Source organism: Anomaloglossus baeobatrachus, unplaced genomic scaffold (genome assembly GCF_048569485.1).
Source record: "Anomaloglossus baeobatrachus isolate aAnoBae1 unplaced genomic scaffold, aAnoBae1.hap1 Scaffold_2659, whole genome shotgun sequence".
Taxonomy (NCBI): domain Eukaryota; kingdom Metazoa; phylum Chordata; class Amphibia; order Anura; family Aromobatidae; genus Anomaloglossus; species Anomaloglossus baeobatrachus.
The window spans coordinates 33,272-49,110 of record NW_027442183.1 but is presented as its reverse complement, the minus strand read 5'-3'; the positions used below and the strand labels follow the sequence as shown (position 1 = coordinate 49,110).

General features: G+C 51.3%; 1 protein-coding gene across 1 annotated transcript in view; it reads left to right on the top strand.

Moving 5' to 3' along the window:
- Positions 1 to 9,459, top strand: part of IHH (Indian hedgehog signaling molecule) — a 107,848-nt gene extending 98,389 nt beyond the window's left edge. Inside the window, exon 3 of the mRNA XM_075332251.1 lies at positions 7,931 to 9,459. Coding sequence (XP_075188366.1) covers positions 7,931 to 8,598 — 668 coding nt within the window. The 3' untranslated portion in view covers positions 8,599 to 9,459. The remainder of the gene's footprint in view (positions 1 to 7,930) is intronic.
- Positions 9,460 to 15,839: the final 6,380 nt, after the last annotated feature.

The following is a 15,839-nucleotide window of genomic DNA, read 5'->3' as shown; positions in this document are numbered from 1 at the left end:
ATACGGCAAAATCTAAAGATAATTAAAAGGGGGGTTGGACAGGACTGGAAAAGCATGGTTGTTTTCTTCTGTGAACAGCGCCGCATCTGTCCAAAAGTTAACGTCAATGGAGCTAAATTACAATATTAACAAAAACAGCGCCTCCCCATGTCAGTGGCAGCCTCTGGTATTGCAGCTATGCCCCATTATCTGGCTGATTATATTTAGACTTCCATGTATCCGCAGGCCGCTCGGCCCAGGAGAGGGTTAAGTGGAGCTTAGCGCAGTGTGACAGAGGTGAGTGCTGTCACGTTGTGCCATATCCGGTACACTTCAGACAATGGTATTGGAAATGTAGACGATTTTTGCATATCTGGATTTTTTTTTAGCAATTAGTGGTTAATGATTAGACACGGCTCTCCTGACACTGTGCAGGAGCGAGCTGGTCCCGGCAGGTCCCATCCTGCTCCACACCCCTCGCTGGGACTTCATATTGCCTGTTTGGGTCAGGTACTCAATGACCGAGCAGGAAATGCTGCTGAGAGCGCCAGACCACGGGGACACGGAGCGCGTGGGTCACAGAGCGCATGGGTACAGAGCGCGTGAGGCACAGAGCGCGTGGGATACAGAGCACGTGGGGCACAGAGCGAGTGGGCACAGAGCGCGTGGGTACAGAGCGCGTGAGGCACAGAGCGCGTAGGACACAGAGCGCGTGGGGCACAGAGCGCGTGGGGCACAGAGCGCGTGGGGCACAGAGCGCGTGGGGCACAGAGCGCGTGGGGCACAGAGCGCTGTCACAAGATCCGGGATTTTCCCAAGTTTAGTTACTGTAAATCTGTAATGAATTCTAGAAATTGTGACTTTTCAACATTTAAGTTGTTATTATAACCGCCCCACCCCCTCAATATTTGCATCCCCTCCAGCATCAAGAGGTACTTCTCCATGTATGCAGATACAGATTGGATTTTTTTATTTTTCAGTACAGATTTATACAGTCACCACTAGAGGGAGCTCACTACATACAGATTTATACAGTCACCACTAGAGGGAGCTCACTACATACAGATTTATACAGCTACCACTAGAGGGAGCTCACTACATACAGATTTATACAGTCACCACTAGAGGGAGCTCACTACATACAGATTTATACAGCCACCACTAGAGGGAGTTCACTACATACAGATTATACAGCCACCACTAGGGGGAGCTCACTACATACATATTTATACAGCCACCACTAAAGGGAGCTCACTACATACAGATTTACACAGCCACCACTAGGGGGAGCTCACTACATACAGATTTATACAGCCACCACTAGGGGGAGCTCACTACATACAGATTTATACAGCCACCACTAGGGGGAGCTCACTACATACAGATTTATACAGCTACCACTAGAGGGAGCTCACTACATACAGATTTATACAGCCACCACTAGGGGGAGCTCACTACATACAGATTTATACAGTCACCACTAGGGGAGCTCACTACACACAGATTTATACAGCCACCACTAGAGGGAGCTCACTACATACAGATTTATACAGCCACCACTAGAGGGAGCTCACTACATACAGATTTATACAGTCACCACTAGAGGGAGCTCACTACATACAGATTTATACAGTCACCACTAGAGGGAGCTCACTACATACAGATTTATACAGCTACCACTAGAGGGAGCTCACTACATACAGATTTATACAGTCACCACTAGAGGGAGCTCACTACATACAGATTTATACAGCCACCACTAGAGGGAGTTCACTACATACAGATTATACAGCCACCACTAGGGGGAGCTCACTACATACATATTTATACAGCCACCACTAAAGGGAGCTCACTACATGCAGATTTATACAGCCACCACTAGAGGGAGCTCACTACATACAGATTTATACAGCCACCACTAGGGGGCGCTCACTACATACAGATTTATACAGCCACCACTAGGGGGAGCTCACTACATACAGATTTATACAGCCACCACTAGGGGGCGCTCACTACATACAGATTTACACAGCCACCACTAGGGGGAGCTCACTACATACAGATTTATACAGCCATTACTAGAGGGAGCTCACTACATACAGATTTATACAGCCACCACTAGGGGGAGCTCACTACATACATATTTATACAGCCACCACTAAAGGGAGCTCACTACATACAGATTTATACAGCCACCACTAGAGGGAGCTCACTACATACAGATTATACAGCCACCACTAGAGGGAGCTCACTACATACAGAGTTATACAGCCACCACTAGAGGGAGCTCACTACATACAGATTTATACAGTCACCACTAGAGGGAGCTCACTACATACAGATTTATACAGCCACCACTAGAGGGAGCTCACTACATACAGATTTATACAGTCACCACTAGAGGGAGCTCACTACATACAGATTTATACAGTCACCACTAGAGGGAGCTCACTACATACAGATTTATACAGGCACCACTAGAGGGAGCTCACTACATACAGATTTATACAGCCACCACTAGAGGGAGCTCACTACATACATATTTATACAGCCACCACTAGAGGGAGCTCACTACATACAGAGTTATACAGCCACCACTAGAGGGAGCTCACTACATACAGATTTATACAGCCACCACTAGAGGGAGCTCATTACATACAGATTTATACACTACATACAGATTTATACAGCCACCACTAGGGGGAGCTCACGGCATACAAAAAGTGTGTGATATCACTCAGCGCCCCCTAGTGGTGTCAGAATCATAACATACAGATTTAGCTGTGGGATGGAAAGCAGAGGATATGGAGATATGTATCAGAGTATTAAGAAGTAGAGCAGCTATGGGTATGGGGCTCTGAGTGAAGGACACTGCAGGTTATTTGCTGGTTTTTTTTATAGCAGAAGGAAGAATAAGCGGCAGCTCACCGGCGGTGATGTCAGTCCAGATAAAGAGCTCCGGTATCAATATGAAGGTGACGAGCCAGGAAGTCACAGCCATTAGTGAACTCTTACAAATAGCAAAGAGGGGAGGAATAAGGAGGTTACTTAGGGACAGAGGGACCGTGAAAGGAAAGAGTGAACAGGAGGACAAGGTAGCATAGGACGGAGGTGAGCGGAGAGCGGAGGAGAGCGCAGGCCCCCGTAGAGCTGACGACTGCCAGACTGCTCCCCATCGTGGTTACACGCAGCATCTGAAACCCACATCCCCAGACCACAGAGAACACACAGAGCCGCCCAGCAAAACAAGACGGATATTAAAAATAATCACAGTAAGGTCCTTGGAAAAGTTCAAAACGACCTAATCACCTATATATAAACCAAAAGCAAACAGGGGTCTGAGGCTGGGAGGCGGGTGTGCCCGAGGGGGGCCGGGGACAGGACCACTCATAATAGACCGTTTACTGACCAGAGGGCAACAAGACATAAAGATGACTACTCATGTTTAGTATACAGGGATGGATGGATGGATGGATGGATAGATGGATAGACGGATGGATGGATGGATGGATGGATAGATGGATAGACGGATGGATAGATGGATGGATAGACGGATGGATAGATGGATGGATAGACGGATGGATAGATGGATGGATGGATGGATGGATGGATGGACGGATGGATGAATGGATGGATAGACGGATGGATGGATGGATAGACGGATGGATGGATGGATAGACGGATGGATGGATGGATAGACGGATGGATGGATGGATAGACGGATGGATAGACGGATGGATGGATGGATGGATGGATGTATGGATGGACGGATGGATAGACGGATGGATAGATGGATGGATAGACGGATGGATAGATGGACGGATGGATGAATGGATGGATGGATAGACGGATGGATGGATGGATAGACGGATGGATGGATGGATAGACGGATGGATGGATGGATGGATGGACGGACGGATGGATGGACGGATGGATGAATGGATGGATAGATGGATGGATAGATGGATGGATGGATGGAAAGACGGATGGATGGATAGATGGATGGATAGACGGATGGATGGATGGACGGATGGATGAATGGATGGATAGACGGATGGATGGATGGATAATGTGCACCCTCCACATCCACCTACGGGGGCTTCTCTGATCTCCATCCATAGACTTAATATGGCGTCGTCCCCTCTGCAGATATAACGGCTCCGCTCTTCTATTTCTGCAAGATTTTGGAGGCATCTGTGGGATTTTTCCTCCTTCATCCAGGAACATTTGTGGGGTGACCCTGATATTGGGGGAGGCCGGGGTTACAATCTCCATTATAGGATGGTGCTGGGGTCCGGGCTCTGTGCAGCATCTTGTTCTCCCCCCTCCATGTCTGTATGGAGCTTGTGCACTGGGCACATGGGGAACAGAGAAGGGTCTTCCATAAACTGTTCCCACAAAGATGGAAGCTAAAATTGTCCACAATGTCTTGTGCTGAAGATTAAGATTTCCCATCACTGGAGCTAAGAGGCCGCGGCCGCCCCCTGATAACAGCCCGGAGCATCATCATCATCATCCTCCTCCACCATCTGTACAGCGGGCACAGAGCAGTCAGGGGGTAACGTCCTCCATCACCAAAGCCAGACTCCTCCATCACACGCAGATAGAGATAAGAGATCCGTCACTGCACAGAACACGTCTCCTCCAGAGTCCAGTGGTGAAGGCTTTACATCGCTCCATCTGTTGCTCGGCATTGTGCTTGGTGATGTACAGCTCGGTATTGTGCCTGGTGATGTACGGCTCGGCATTGTGCTTGGTGGTGTACGGCTCAGCATTGTGTTTGGTGATGTACGGCTCGGCATTGAGCTTGGTAGTGTACGGCTCGGCATTGTGCCTGGTGATGTACGGCTCGGCATTGAGCTTGGTGGTGTACGGCTCGGTATTGTGCTTGGTGATGTACGGCTCGGCATTGAGCTTGGTGGTGTACGGCTCGGCATTGTGCCTGGTGATGTACGGCTCGGCATTGTGCTTGGTGATGTACGGCTCGGCATTGTGCTTGGTGATGTACGGCTCGGCATTGAGCTTGGTGATGTACAGCTCAGCATTGTGCTTGGTGATGTATGTCTCGGCATTGTGCTTGGTGATGTACGGCTCAGCATTGTGCCTGGTGATGTACGGCTCGGCATTGTGCCTGGTGATGTACGGCTCGGCATTGTGCCTGGTGATGTACGGCTCGGCATTGTGCCTGGTGATGTACGGCTCGGCATTGTGCCTGGTGATGTACGGCTCGGCATTGTGCTTGGTGATGTATGGCTCGGCATTGTGCTTGGTGATGTACGGCTCAGCATTATACTTGGTGATGTACGGCTCGGCATTGTGCTTGGTGATGTACGGCTCGGCATTGTGCTTGGTGAGGTATGGCTGTACAGCTCGGCATTGTGCTTGGTGATGTTTGGCTCTGCGTTGTGCTTGGTGATGTACGGCTCTGCATTATACTTGGTGATGTACGGCTCGGCATTGTGCCTGGTGATGTACGGCTCGGCATTGTGCTTGGTGAGGTATGGCTCGGCATTGTGCTTGGTGATGTACGGCTCGGCATTGAGCTTGGTGATGTACGGCTCGGCATTGTGCTTGGTGATGTATGGCTCTGCGTTGTGCTTGGTGATGTACGGCTCTGCGTTGTGCTTGGTGATGTACGGCTCTGCATTATACTTGGTGATGTACGGCTCGGCATTGTGCTTGGTGATGTACGGCTCGGCATTGTGCTTGGTGATGTACGGTTCGGCATTGTGCCTGGTGATGTACGGCTCGGCATTGTGCCTGGTGATGTACGGCTCGGCATTGTGCTTGGTGATGTATGGCTCGGCATTGTGCTTGGTGATGTACGGCTCAGCATTGTGCTTGGTGATGTACGGCTCGGCATTGTGCTTGGTGATGTACGGCTCGGCATTGTGCCTGGTGATGTACGGCTCGGCATTGTGCCTGGAGATGTACGGCTCGGCATTGTGCCTGGTGATGTACGGCTCGGCATTGTGCTTGGTGAGGTATGGCTCGGCATTGTGCTTGGTGATGTACAGCTCGGCATTGTGCTTGGTGATGTATGGCTCTGCGTTGTGCTTGGTGATGTACGGCTCTGCATTATACTTGGTGATGTACGGCTCGGCATTGTGCTTGGTGATGTACGGCTCGGCATTGTGCTTGGTGAGGTATGGCTGTACAGCTCGGCATTGTGCTTGGTGATGTATGGCTCTGCGTTGTGCTTGGTGATGTACGGCTCTGCATTATACTTGGTGATGTACGGCTCGGCATTGTGCCTGGTGATGTACGGCTCGGCATTGTGCTTGGTGAGGTATGGCTCGGCATTGTGCTTGGTGATGTACAGCTCGGCATTGAGCTTGGTGATGTACGGCTCGGCATTGTGCTTGGTGATGTACGGCTCGGCATTGGGCTCGGTGATGTATAGCTCGGCATTGTGCTTGGTGATGTACGGTTCGGCATTGTGCTTAGTGATGTACGGCTCTGCGTTGTGCTTGGTGATGTACGGCTCTGCGTTGTGCTTGGTGATGTACGGCTCTGCGTTGTGCTTGGTGATGTACGGCTCGGCATTGTGCTTGGTGATGTATGGCTCGGCATTGTGCTTGGTGATGTACGGCTCGGCATTGTGCTTGGTGATGTATGGCTCGGCATTGTGCTTGGTGATGTACGGCTCGGCATTGTGCCTGGTGATGTACGGCTCGGCATTGTGCTTGGTGATGTATGGCTCAGCATTGTGCTTGGTGATGTACGGCTCGGCATTGTGCCTGGTGATGTACGGCTCGGCATTGTGCTTGGTGATGTACGGCTCGGCATTGTGCTTGGTGATATACGGCTGCAGCTGCTCGGCCATGAAGCTCCCGGGGGCGCAGTGTTTGTGCTGATGTTACCAGAGGAGGTCTGGACTCTGCAGTTATGGGGTCAGCAGAGCGGTGGGGACTTTTCTGTCCTCTGCTCCTCAGCACTTGGCCCCCCGCTCTGTAACGTTTTGGGGTCTTCACTCCGTGGCTGAGTTGCTGCGGCTCCTTCCATGTCTCAGTAATATCACTCACAGGTGATGGGGACACTACACTGGAGCAATGTAGACGTCTGATCAATGATGGAGTTGTGCGGCCTTCACCGTCTCCGTACAGTGTAGACAGGGATAGGTGAGCAGTGAATACATGGACAGGTTTGTTTGTGCTCGCGGTGACATTCCTGGAGTCCTGTCCGGCAGGGAAGAGGTGGACCCGGCGGGGCTGACGCTCTGTGTGCTCTGTTCTGAGAAATCTCATTGATGAAGACCTCGGAGAAACCAGATCAGCAGGCAGCGCAGCGCGCCTGGCACCGGGTCCCCGCCGCAGCCGCTCTGTGCCCAGCTCAATATTTGTGATTGAGTTTATTTGTGGCTTGTGGTCTGCGGGCAGCGACCATCCCTGGGGTGGATCTATTTGTACGCGCCCGTGGCCAGCGCTGTTTATCCTGTCCCGTCCCTCTCCGGGTCTTCGCTTAAATTTAGGCTAAGGGTAAACATGGGACTATTTCGGCCATGTTTCCCCTAAATGGCTTAAAAAAAAAAAATGACAATGACTAATAAGACAAATCTACATACTCTGCAGTGCCGGCCGCAGAGCGAAAGCAGAAAACACCATATAGATGCAGCGCACATCACACTCTATTCACTGACTGCAATAATGTAGCTGTGAAGTGCATAGTGAAATGGCGCCCCCTGTGGCCATGACACTGGGTTGCACCTCCAGGCGGGTGGCAGCCCCTCGGCGTCCTCCTATTTGCCTACATTGGTGTAATGGGGCTGCTGTCCAGGTTTGGCTTTGGTGCAGTACCAGGCACAACCACTGGCCATGTGTGGCGCTGTTTCCGGCATTGACCTTCGTTCATTGACAGCAAGCAGAGATCTGTAGCCTGTAATAATGTTTATGTTCATCCTCATAATGAGATTCATTTTTCCTAACATTTTTTTTTTCTTCTTTTTATCTAGAACATTCTGCTGCGGCAAAGACCGGCGGCTGCTTCCCGGGGACGGCAATGGCCACCTTATCCTCCGGGGACAAGATTCCCGTCTCAGAACTTGTGCCTGGCATGACAGTCCTGGCCATGGGCAGCGATGGCCGTGCCACCTTCAGTGACTTTGTGACCTTCCTGGATCGGGACCCCAGATCTCGGCATCTGTTCCAGGTGATCAGGACAGAGGACCCCCCTCGAAGGCTTTCCCTCACCCCAACTCATCTCATCTTTGTAGCGGACAATGCTTCCACCCCGGCTTTTGGGTACAAGGCTATATTTGCCGGTCAGGTCAGACCTGGTCAATATATCCTGGTGTCTGGAGCTCCGGGACTGGTCCCGGCCAGAGTGACCTCAGTCAGTACGGACATAGACACTGGGGTTTTTGCTCCACTCACCCAACATGGGACCATTTTGGTGGATGATGTTGTCGTTTCCTGTTTTGCCCTGGTACAAAAACAGAGGCTGGCACAGATCGCCTATTGGCCTCTACGGGTACTATATGGTCTAGGAGCAATGGTGGGAAATGAGACATCTCAGCAGGTGGGAATCCACTGGTATAGTCAGTTCCTCTACCAGTTGGGTCGAAGGATCTTGGACAAGGACGAGTTCCATCCTCAGGGGATTCTCCAACTGGAAAGTTGAACTTCAGGGTTGAGGACTTACCAGTGAGATGACCCTGAGGTGCGTCCTACCAGGGTTGACCGACCGCCGTCCACTGAACTCCGAGAAGAGGTCTACACAGGAGAACACGACCGGTCCTTTGTCTGATGTCCATCAGCCATGATGAAGAAAGACTGTCCTCCGAACATCTCATGAGCTTTAAGGTACCATGAAGTCCTCTCGGTGGAGAACGTTCCTTCGGCAGGACTTATCTAGACAAAACTGGGGCATTACCAGAACCTTCTCATCACTGGCCCATGAGGTCTTCATGTAGAACATTAGGAGAACCCGGAGATTTGGGCATCCGATGTCCATAATGGTACTAATCCGAGCCTTGTTTACCCAAAACTGGACCTGGACTTTCCACCTTCAGACCCAGATGAGACTCCAAACCGTACAGATATTGTGCATTGGTACAAAAAGACACCTAGAGAGGGGGCAAGTGATGGCATTAACCCATTGTATGCTTCTAGTCTACAGACGGAACGTCTTATGATAAGATGAACTCAAGGGCGTCTGCGGGGGAAGAATTACCGGGCAGGACCGACAATTACCGTCTTCCAGGGAGACGTTGTAAGGCATCGCGTGCCCCGCCTCCCCGCCGCCATATTTATTTTATTATTATGTATCTGTGTATTATAGGTGTATAAATGTTTCCTGTTTATATATATATAAATCTATAAGACAAAGTTATTAATATTATATTCCTGCCAGGTCTTAGAGGGAGGGAAAGGGTCAGGTAGTAGAAGCTCTGCGGGGGCGGGCGACAGGCGGGATTACAGCACACCTTCCCCCCGGGAACGCAACGATTCAAGCACATCTTCAGCTCAGGTCTTCCAATAAAAGAACATTCTGATTATACCGGCTGTCGTCTCTTTCTAGAAACGATCAAACGGGGGGATTTAAAGGGGATTCACAGTAAATACGAAGCTCGGATGTTATAGAGGAAAGGTGCTGCAGCTTTCTGATACATTTCCTGTTTCAGTTTCTGATTATTTGCAGGATCTCAGCTTTTCATCAGTAAATTGTTTAGAAAACGAGAATCTTTCAGTTTTTTTACCTCTGGAAGTAAAGAACAAAATGCTAAAACAAAGGAAGCGATGAAGTCGAGAGTGATGAGACCTCGTACTTCTCACAGCTGAAGGTTTGCTACAATGTTATCCTGACTGATAATCTAATACAATGTAACAAACTAGCAGGATGGAGGATTGTGCTTAGGGAACAGCGGATTGGCCTGACTGGATAACATTGTAGCAAATCCTCAGCTGTGAGAAGGCTTAGGTCTGTGCAGATTTGCAGCTTCTGGCTCCTGTATACTCACAGCAAGCAGAGATCTTTCCAGTGGTGAAGAACTGAAGCATAAAGTATATTTAGAAGTTTTATACTGAAACCTTCTGCAATGTTCAGTCCCATGTATATAACCTACGGCTCGCCACTTGCTGCAAAACTACTATTCCCATCATTGCCCAGCATGGTGGGATTTGGAGGGGAAGCCATTGCGTTATTGATCATGATGACTGATTCTATAAGACGACAGCGGATTTTCTTCAGAGACCCGGACAGTGTCGGTGACAGCTCAGATCTCGGGGACCGGTGACCGCTCGCCGTGTCCTCAGGTGCAGCCACTGTCTCACCGATTTTACCATTGCAAGGACTTTACTGCCATCTTGTGGCGCTCACTGGTATTACAAAACAACACAGGGACTCACATTTCACTACTTAATAATAATAATAATAATAATAATAATAATAATTTTATTCACTTATATAGCGCTATCAATTCCACAGCGCTTTACATACATACATCATACTTGTTTTATGTCATTTACCAACAAATCCAAGATTAACAGAAACAGGAGTGATAAAGTCATGTAACGCCTCAATGTGTCACACGTGTGCGCCAAATATATAAACTATTAGTGACATTTACACAAAAACCCCTCTGGCTCCATGGAGATAAATAGTGGCCGATTATCCCATAATATCACATATGATTATCACAATCATATAATCACATTAGCTGCAGTGTCACATTGTGCAGGGTTTATTGCCACGTTTCATGTGTGGATGAGATTTCATGCAGCCATAATATTACAACTGCAAAAAGGTCCAAACACTGCAGATCTCAGGATTCGGCCATGTGCGCACATTGCAGATCGCAGGATTCGGCCATGTGCGCACGTTGCAGATCGCAGGATTCGGCCATGCGCGCACGTTGCAGATCGCAGGATTCGGCCATGCGCGCACGCTGCAGATCGCAGGATTCGGCCATGCGCGCACGCTGCAGATCGCAGGATTTGGCCATGTGCGCACACTGCAGAACGCAGGATTCGGCCATGTGCGCACGTTGCAGATCGCAGGATTCAGCCATGTGCGCACGCTGCAGATCGCAGGATTCGGCCATGCGCACACGTTGCAGATCGCAGGATTCGGCCATGCGCGCACGTTGCAGATCGCAGGATTCGGCCATGTGCGCACGTTGCAGATCGCAGGATTCGACCATGTGCACACGCTGCAGATCGCAGGATTCGGCCATGTGCACACGTTGCAGATCGCAGGATTCGGCCATGTGCACATGCTGCAGATCGCAGGATTCAGCCATGTGCACACACTGCAGATCGCAGGAAAAGGCCATGTTCACACGTTGCAGAACGCAGGATTCGGCCATGTGCGCACGTTGCAGATCGCAGGATTCGACCATGTGCGCACGTTGCAGATCGCAGGATTCGGCCATGTGCACACGTTGCAGATCGCAGGATTCGGCCATGTTAGCACGTTGCAGATTGCAGGATTCGGCCATGTGCGCACGTTGCAGATCGCAGGATTCGGCCATGTGCGCACGTTGCAGATCGCAGGATTCGGCCATGTGCACACGCTGCAGATCGCAGGAAAAGGCCATGTTCACACGTTGCAGAACGCAGGATTCGGCCATGTGCACACGTTGCAGATCGCAGGATTCGGCCATGTGCGCACGTTGAAGATAGCAGGATTCAGCCATGTGCACACGCTGCAGATCGCAGGATTCGGCCATGTGCGCATGTTGCAGATCGCAGGATTCGGCCATGTGCGCACGTTGCAGATCGCAGGATTCGGCCATGTGCGCACGTTGCAGATCGCAGGATTCGGCCATGTGCACACGCTGCAGATCGCAGGATTGAGCCATGTGCACACGCTGCAGATCGCAGGATTCGGCCATGTGCGCACGTTGCAGATCGCAGGATTCGGCCATGTGCGCACGTTGCAGATCGCAGGATTCGGCCATGTGCACACGCTGCAGATCGCAGGAAAAGGCCATGTTCACACGTTGCAGAACGCAGGATTCGGCCATGCGCGCACGTTGCAGATCGCAGGATTCGGCCATGTGCGCACGTTGAAGATAGCAGGATTCAGCCATGTGCACACGCTGCAGATCGCAGGATTCGGCCATGTGCGCACGTTGCAGATCGCAGGATTCGGCCATGTGCGCACGTTGTAGATCGCAGGATTCGGCCATGTGCACACGCTGCAGATCGCAGGATTGAGCCATGTGCACACGCTGCAGATCGCAGGAAAAGGCCATGTTCACATGTTGCAGATCGCAGGATTCGGCCATGTGCGCACGTTGCAGATCGCAGGATTCGGCCATGTGCGCACGTTGCAGATCGCAGGATTCGGCCATGTGCACACGCTGCAGATCGCAGGAAAAGGCCATGTTCACACGTTGCAGAACGCAGGATTCGGCCATGTGCACACGTTGCAGAACGCAGGATTCGGCCATGTGCACACGTTGCAGAACGCAGGATTCGGCCATGTGCACACGTTGCAGATCACAGGAAAAGGCCATGTGCACACGCTGCAGATCGCTGGATTCGGCCATGTGCACACGTTGCAGATCGCAGGATTCGGCCATGTGCGCACGTTGCAGATAGCAGGATTCAGCCATGTGCACACGCTGCAGATCGCAGGATTCAGCCATGTGCACACGCTGCAGATCGCAGGATTCAGCCATGTGCACACGCTGCAGATCGCAGGATTCAGCCATGTGCACACGCTGCAGATCGCAGGAAAAGGCCATGTTCACACGTTGCAGAACGCAGGATTCGGCCATGTGCACACGCTGCAGATCGCAGAATTCGGCCATGTGCACACGTTGCAGATCGTTGGATTCGGCCATGTGCACACGTTGCAGATTTGCTTGCAGACATTCTGCATCTCCTAGCAGGAAGAATCCTGCAGCAAAAATGTGCGTTTTTGCTGCGGTCTTTAATGCTTTCAATGGTGAAAACACAAAGGATTTTAATGCAGCAGATTATTTCTGCAACTAATTCTCCAAGGAAAAACTCCTAAACGTGTGCACAGCACTTTAGAATTCTCATAGACTTTGCTGGATAAGGACAGACATGCAGATTTGTGAAAAGTTGCAAGCACATATGCAGGTAAACACGCAGCAAAAATGCACCGTGTGCACACAGCCTAGGGCCTCGGCTCCACTCCATAGCGGCCTGAGAAATAGCGGCCTGACTCACTCCCATACAAGTCTATGGGTTCGTGTGAAACATCAGACTACACTAATGTCATCTGAGAGCAGCGCAATAAGCGCAGAGACAGGCAGCGGAGGAGATGGAGAACGTGTCCCCCCCCCCCTCTCCTCCGTACCTGTGATCCGATCCGAAGATCACAGCAGAGCCTGAGCCGAGGGACATTAGCAGATTGCGATACACGTGGAGCCGAGGCCGTATACCGGTGCTGACGCTTTTACCCCACCTTCTGTGTTATATGCGCAGCTGCACCCCACACCCAAGATAAGCAATACAGGATACATATAGGATACTGGCCTCCACTGCAGACACCAAGGAAACATCGGCCAAGGATCAAGTGCAATACTAATGGCCACGTCCATCCCTCAGGACAGGACGACCTATTTATGGACCCCAATCCCTCTGCAAAGCTTGGAGAAGTCAGTGTCAAACCTGGAGGGAAATGAACCAAGCACTAACAATACTGACCAGCAGAGGGCAGCAGAGCACAGAACACTGCTCATACTGACCAGCAGAGGGCAGCAGAACACAGAACACTGCTCATACTGACCAGCAGAGGGCAGCAGAGCACAAAACACTGCTCATACTGACCAGCAGAGGGCAGCAGAACACAGAACACTGCTCATACTGACCAGCAGAGGGCAGCAGAGCACAGAACACTGCTCATACTGACCAGCAGAGGGCAGCAGAACACAGAACACTGCTCATACTGACCAGCAGAGGGCAGCAGAGCACAAAACACTGCTCATACTGACCAGCAGAGGGCAGCAGAACACAGAACACTGCTCATACTGACCAGCAGAGGGCAGCAGAGCACAGAACACTGCTCATACTGACCAGCAGAGGGCAGCAGAGCACAGAACACTGCTCATACTGACCAGCAGAGGGCAGCAGGTTACACAGCACTACTCATACTGACCAGCAGAGGGCAGCAGAGCACAGAACACGGCTCATACTGACCAGCAGAGGGCAGCAGAGCACAGAACACTGCTCATACTGACCAGTAGAGGGCATCAGAGCACAGAACACTGCTCATACTGACCAGCAGAGGGCAGCAGAGCACAAAACACTGCTCATACTGACCAGCAGAGGGCAGCAGGTTACACAGCACTACTCCTACTGACCAGCAGAGGGCAGCAGAGCACAGAACACTGCTCATACTGACCAGCAGAGGGCAGCAGAGCACAGAACACTGCTCATACTGACCAGCAGAGGGCAGCAGAGCACAGAACACTGCTCATACTGACCAGTAGAGGGCAGCAGAGCACAGAACACTGCTCATACTGACCAGCAGAGGGCAGCAGAGCACAGAACACTGCTCATACTGACCAGCAGAGGGCAGCAGAGCACAGAACACTGCTCATACTGACCAGCAGAGGGCAGCAGAGCACAGAACACTACTCATACTGACCAGCAGAGGGCAGCAGAGCACAGAACACTGCTCATACTGACCAGCAGAGGGCAGCAGAGCACAGAACACTACTCATACTGACCAGTAGAGGGCAGCAGAGCACAGAACACTGCTCATACTGACCAGCAGAGGGCAGCAGAGCACAGAACACTACTCATACTGACCAGTAGAGGGCAGCAGAGCACAGAACACTGCTCATACTGACCAGCAGAGGGCAGCAGAGCACAGAACACTGCTCATACTGACCAGTAGAGGGCAGCAGAGCACAGAACACTGCTCATACTGACCAGCAGAGGGCAGCAGAGCACAGAACACTGCTCATACTGACCAGCAGAGGGCAGCAGAGCACAGAACACTACTCATACTGACCAGCAGAGGGCAGCAGAGCACAGAACACTACTCATACTGACCAGCAGAGGGCAGCAGAGCACAGAACACTACTCATACTGACCAGCAGAGGGCAGCAGAGCACAGAACACTACTCATACTGACCAGTAGAGGGCAGCAGAGCACAGAACACTGCTCATACTGACCAGCAGAGGGCAGCAGAGCACAGAACACTGCTCATACTGACCAGTAGAGGGCAGCAGAGCACAGAACACTGCTCATACTGACCAGCAGAGGGCAGCAGAGCACAGAACACTGCTCATACTGACCAGCAGAGGGCAGCAGAGCACAGAACACTACTCATACTGACCAGCAGAGGGCAGCAGAGCACAGAACACTACTCATACTGACCAGTAGAGGGCAGCAGAGCACAGAACACTGCTCATACTGACCAGCAGAGGGCAGCAGAGCACAGAACACTGCTCATACTGACCAGTAGAGGGCAGCAGAGCACAGAACACTGCTCATACTGACCAGCAGAGGGCAGCAGAGCACAGAACACTGCTCATACTGACCAGCAGAGGGCAGCAGAGCACAGAACACTACTCATACTGACCAGCAGAGGGCAGCAGAGCACAGAACACTACTCATACTGACCAGCAGAGGGCAGCAGAGCACAGAACACTACTCATACTGACCAGTAGAGGGCAGCAGAGCACAGAACACTGCTCATACTGACCAGCAGAGGGCAGCAGAGCACAGAACACTGCTCATACTGACCAGTAGAGGGCAGCAGAGCACAGAACACTGCTCATACTGACCAGCAGAGGGCAGCAGAGCACAGAACACTGCTCATACTGACCAGCAGAGGGCAGCAGAGCACAGAACACTACTCATACTGACCAGCAGAGGGCAGCAGAGCACAGAACACTACTCATACTGACCAGCAGAGGGCAGCAGAGCACAGA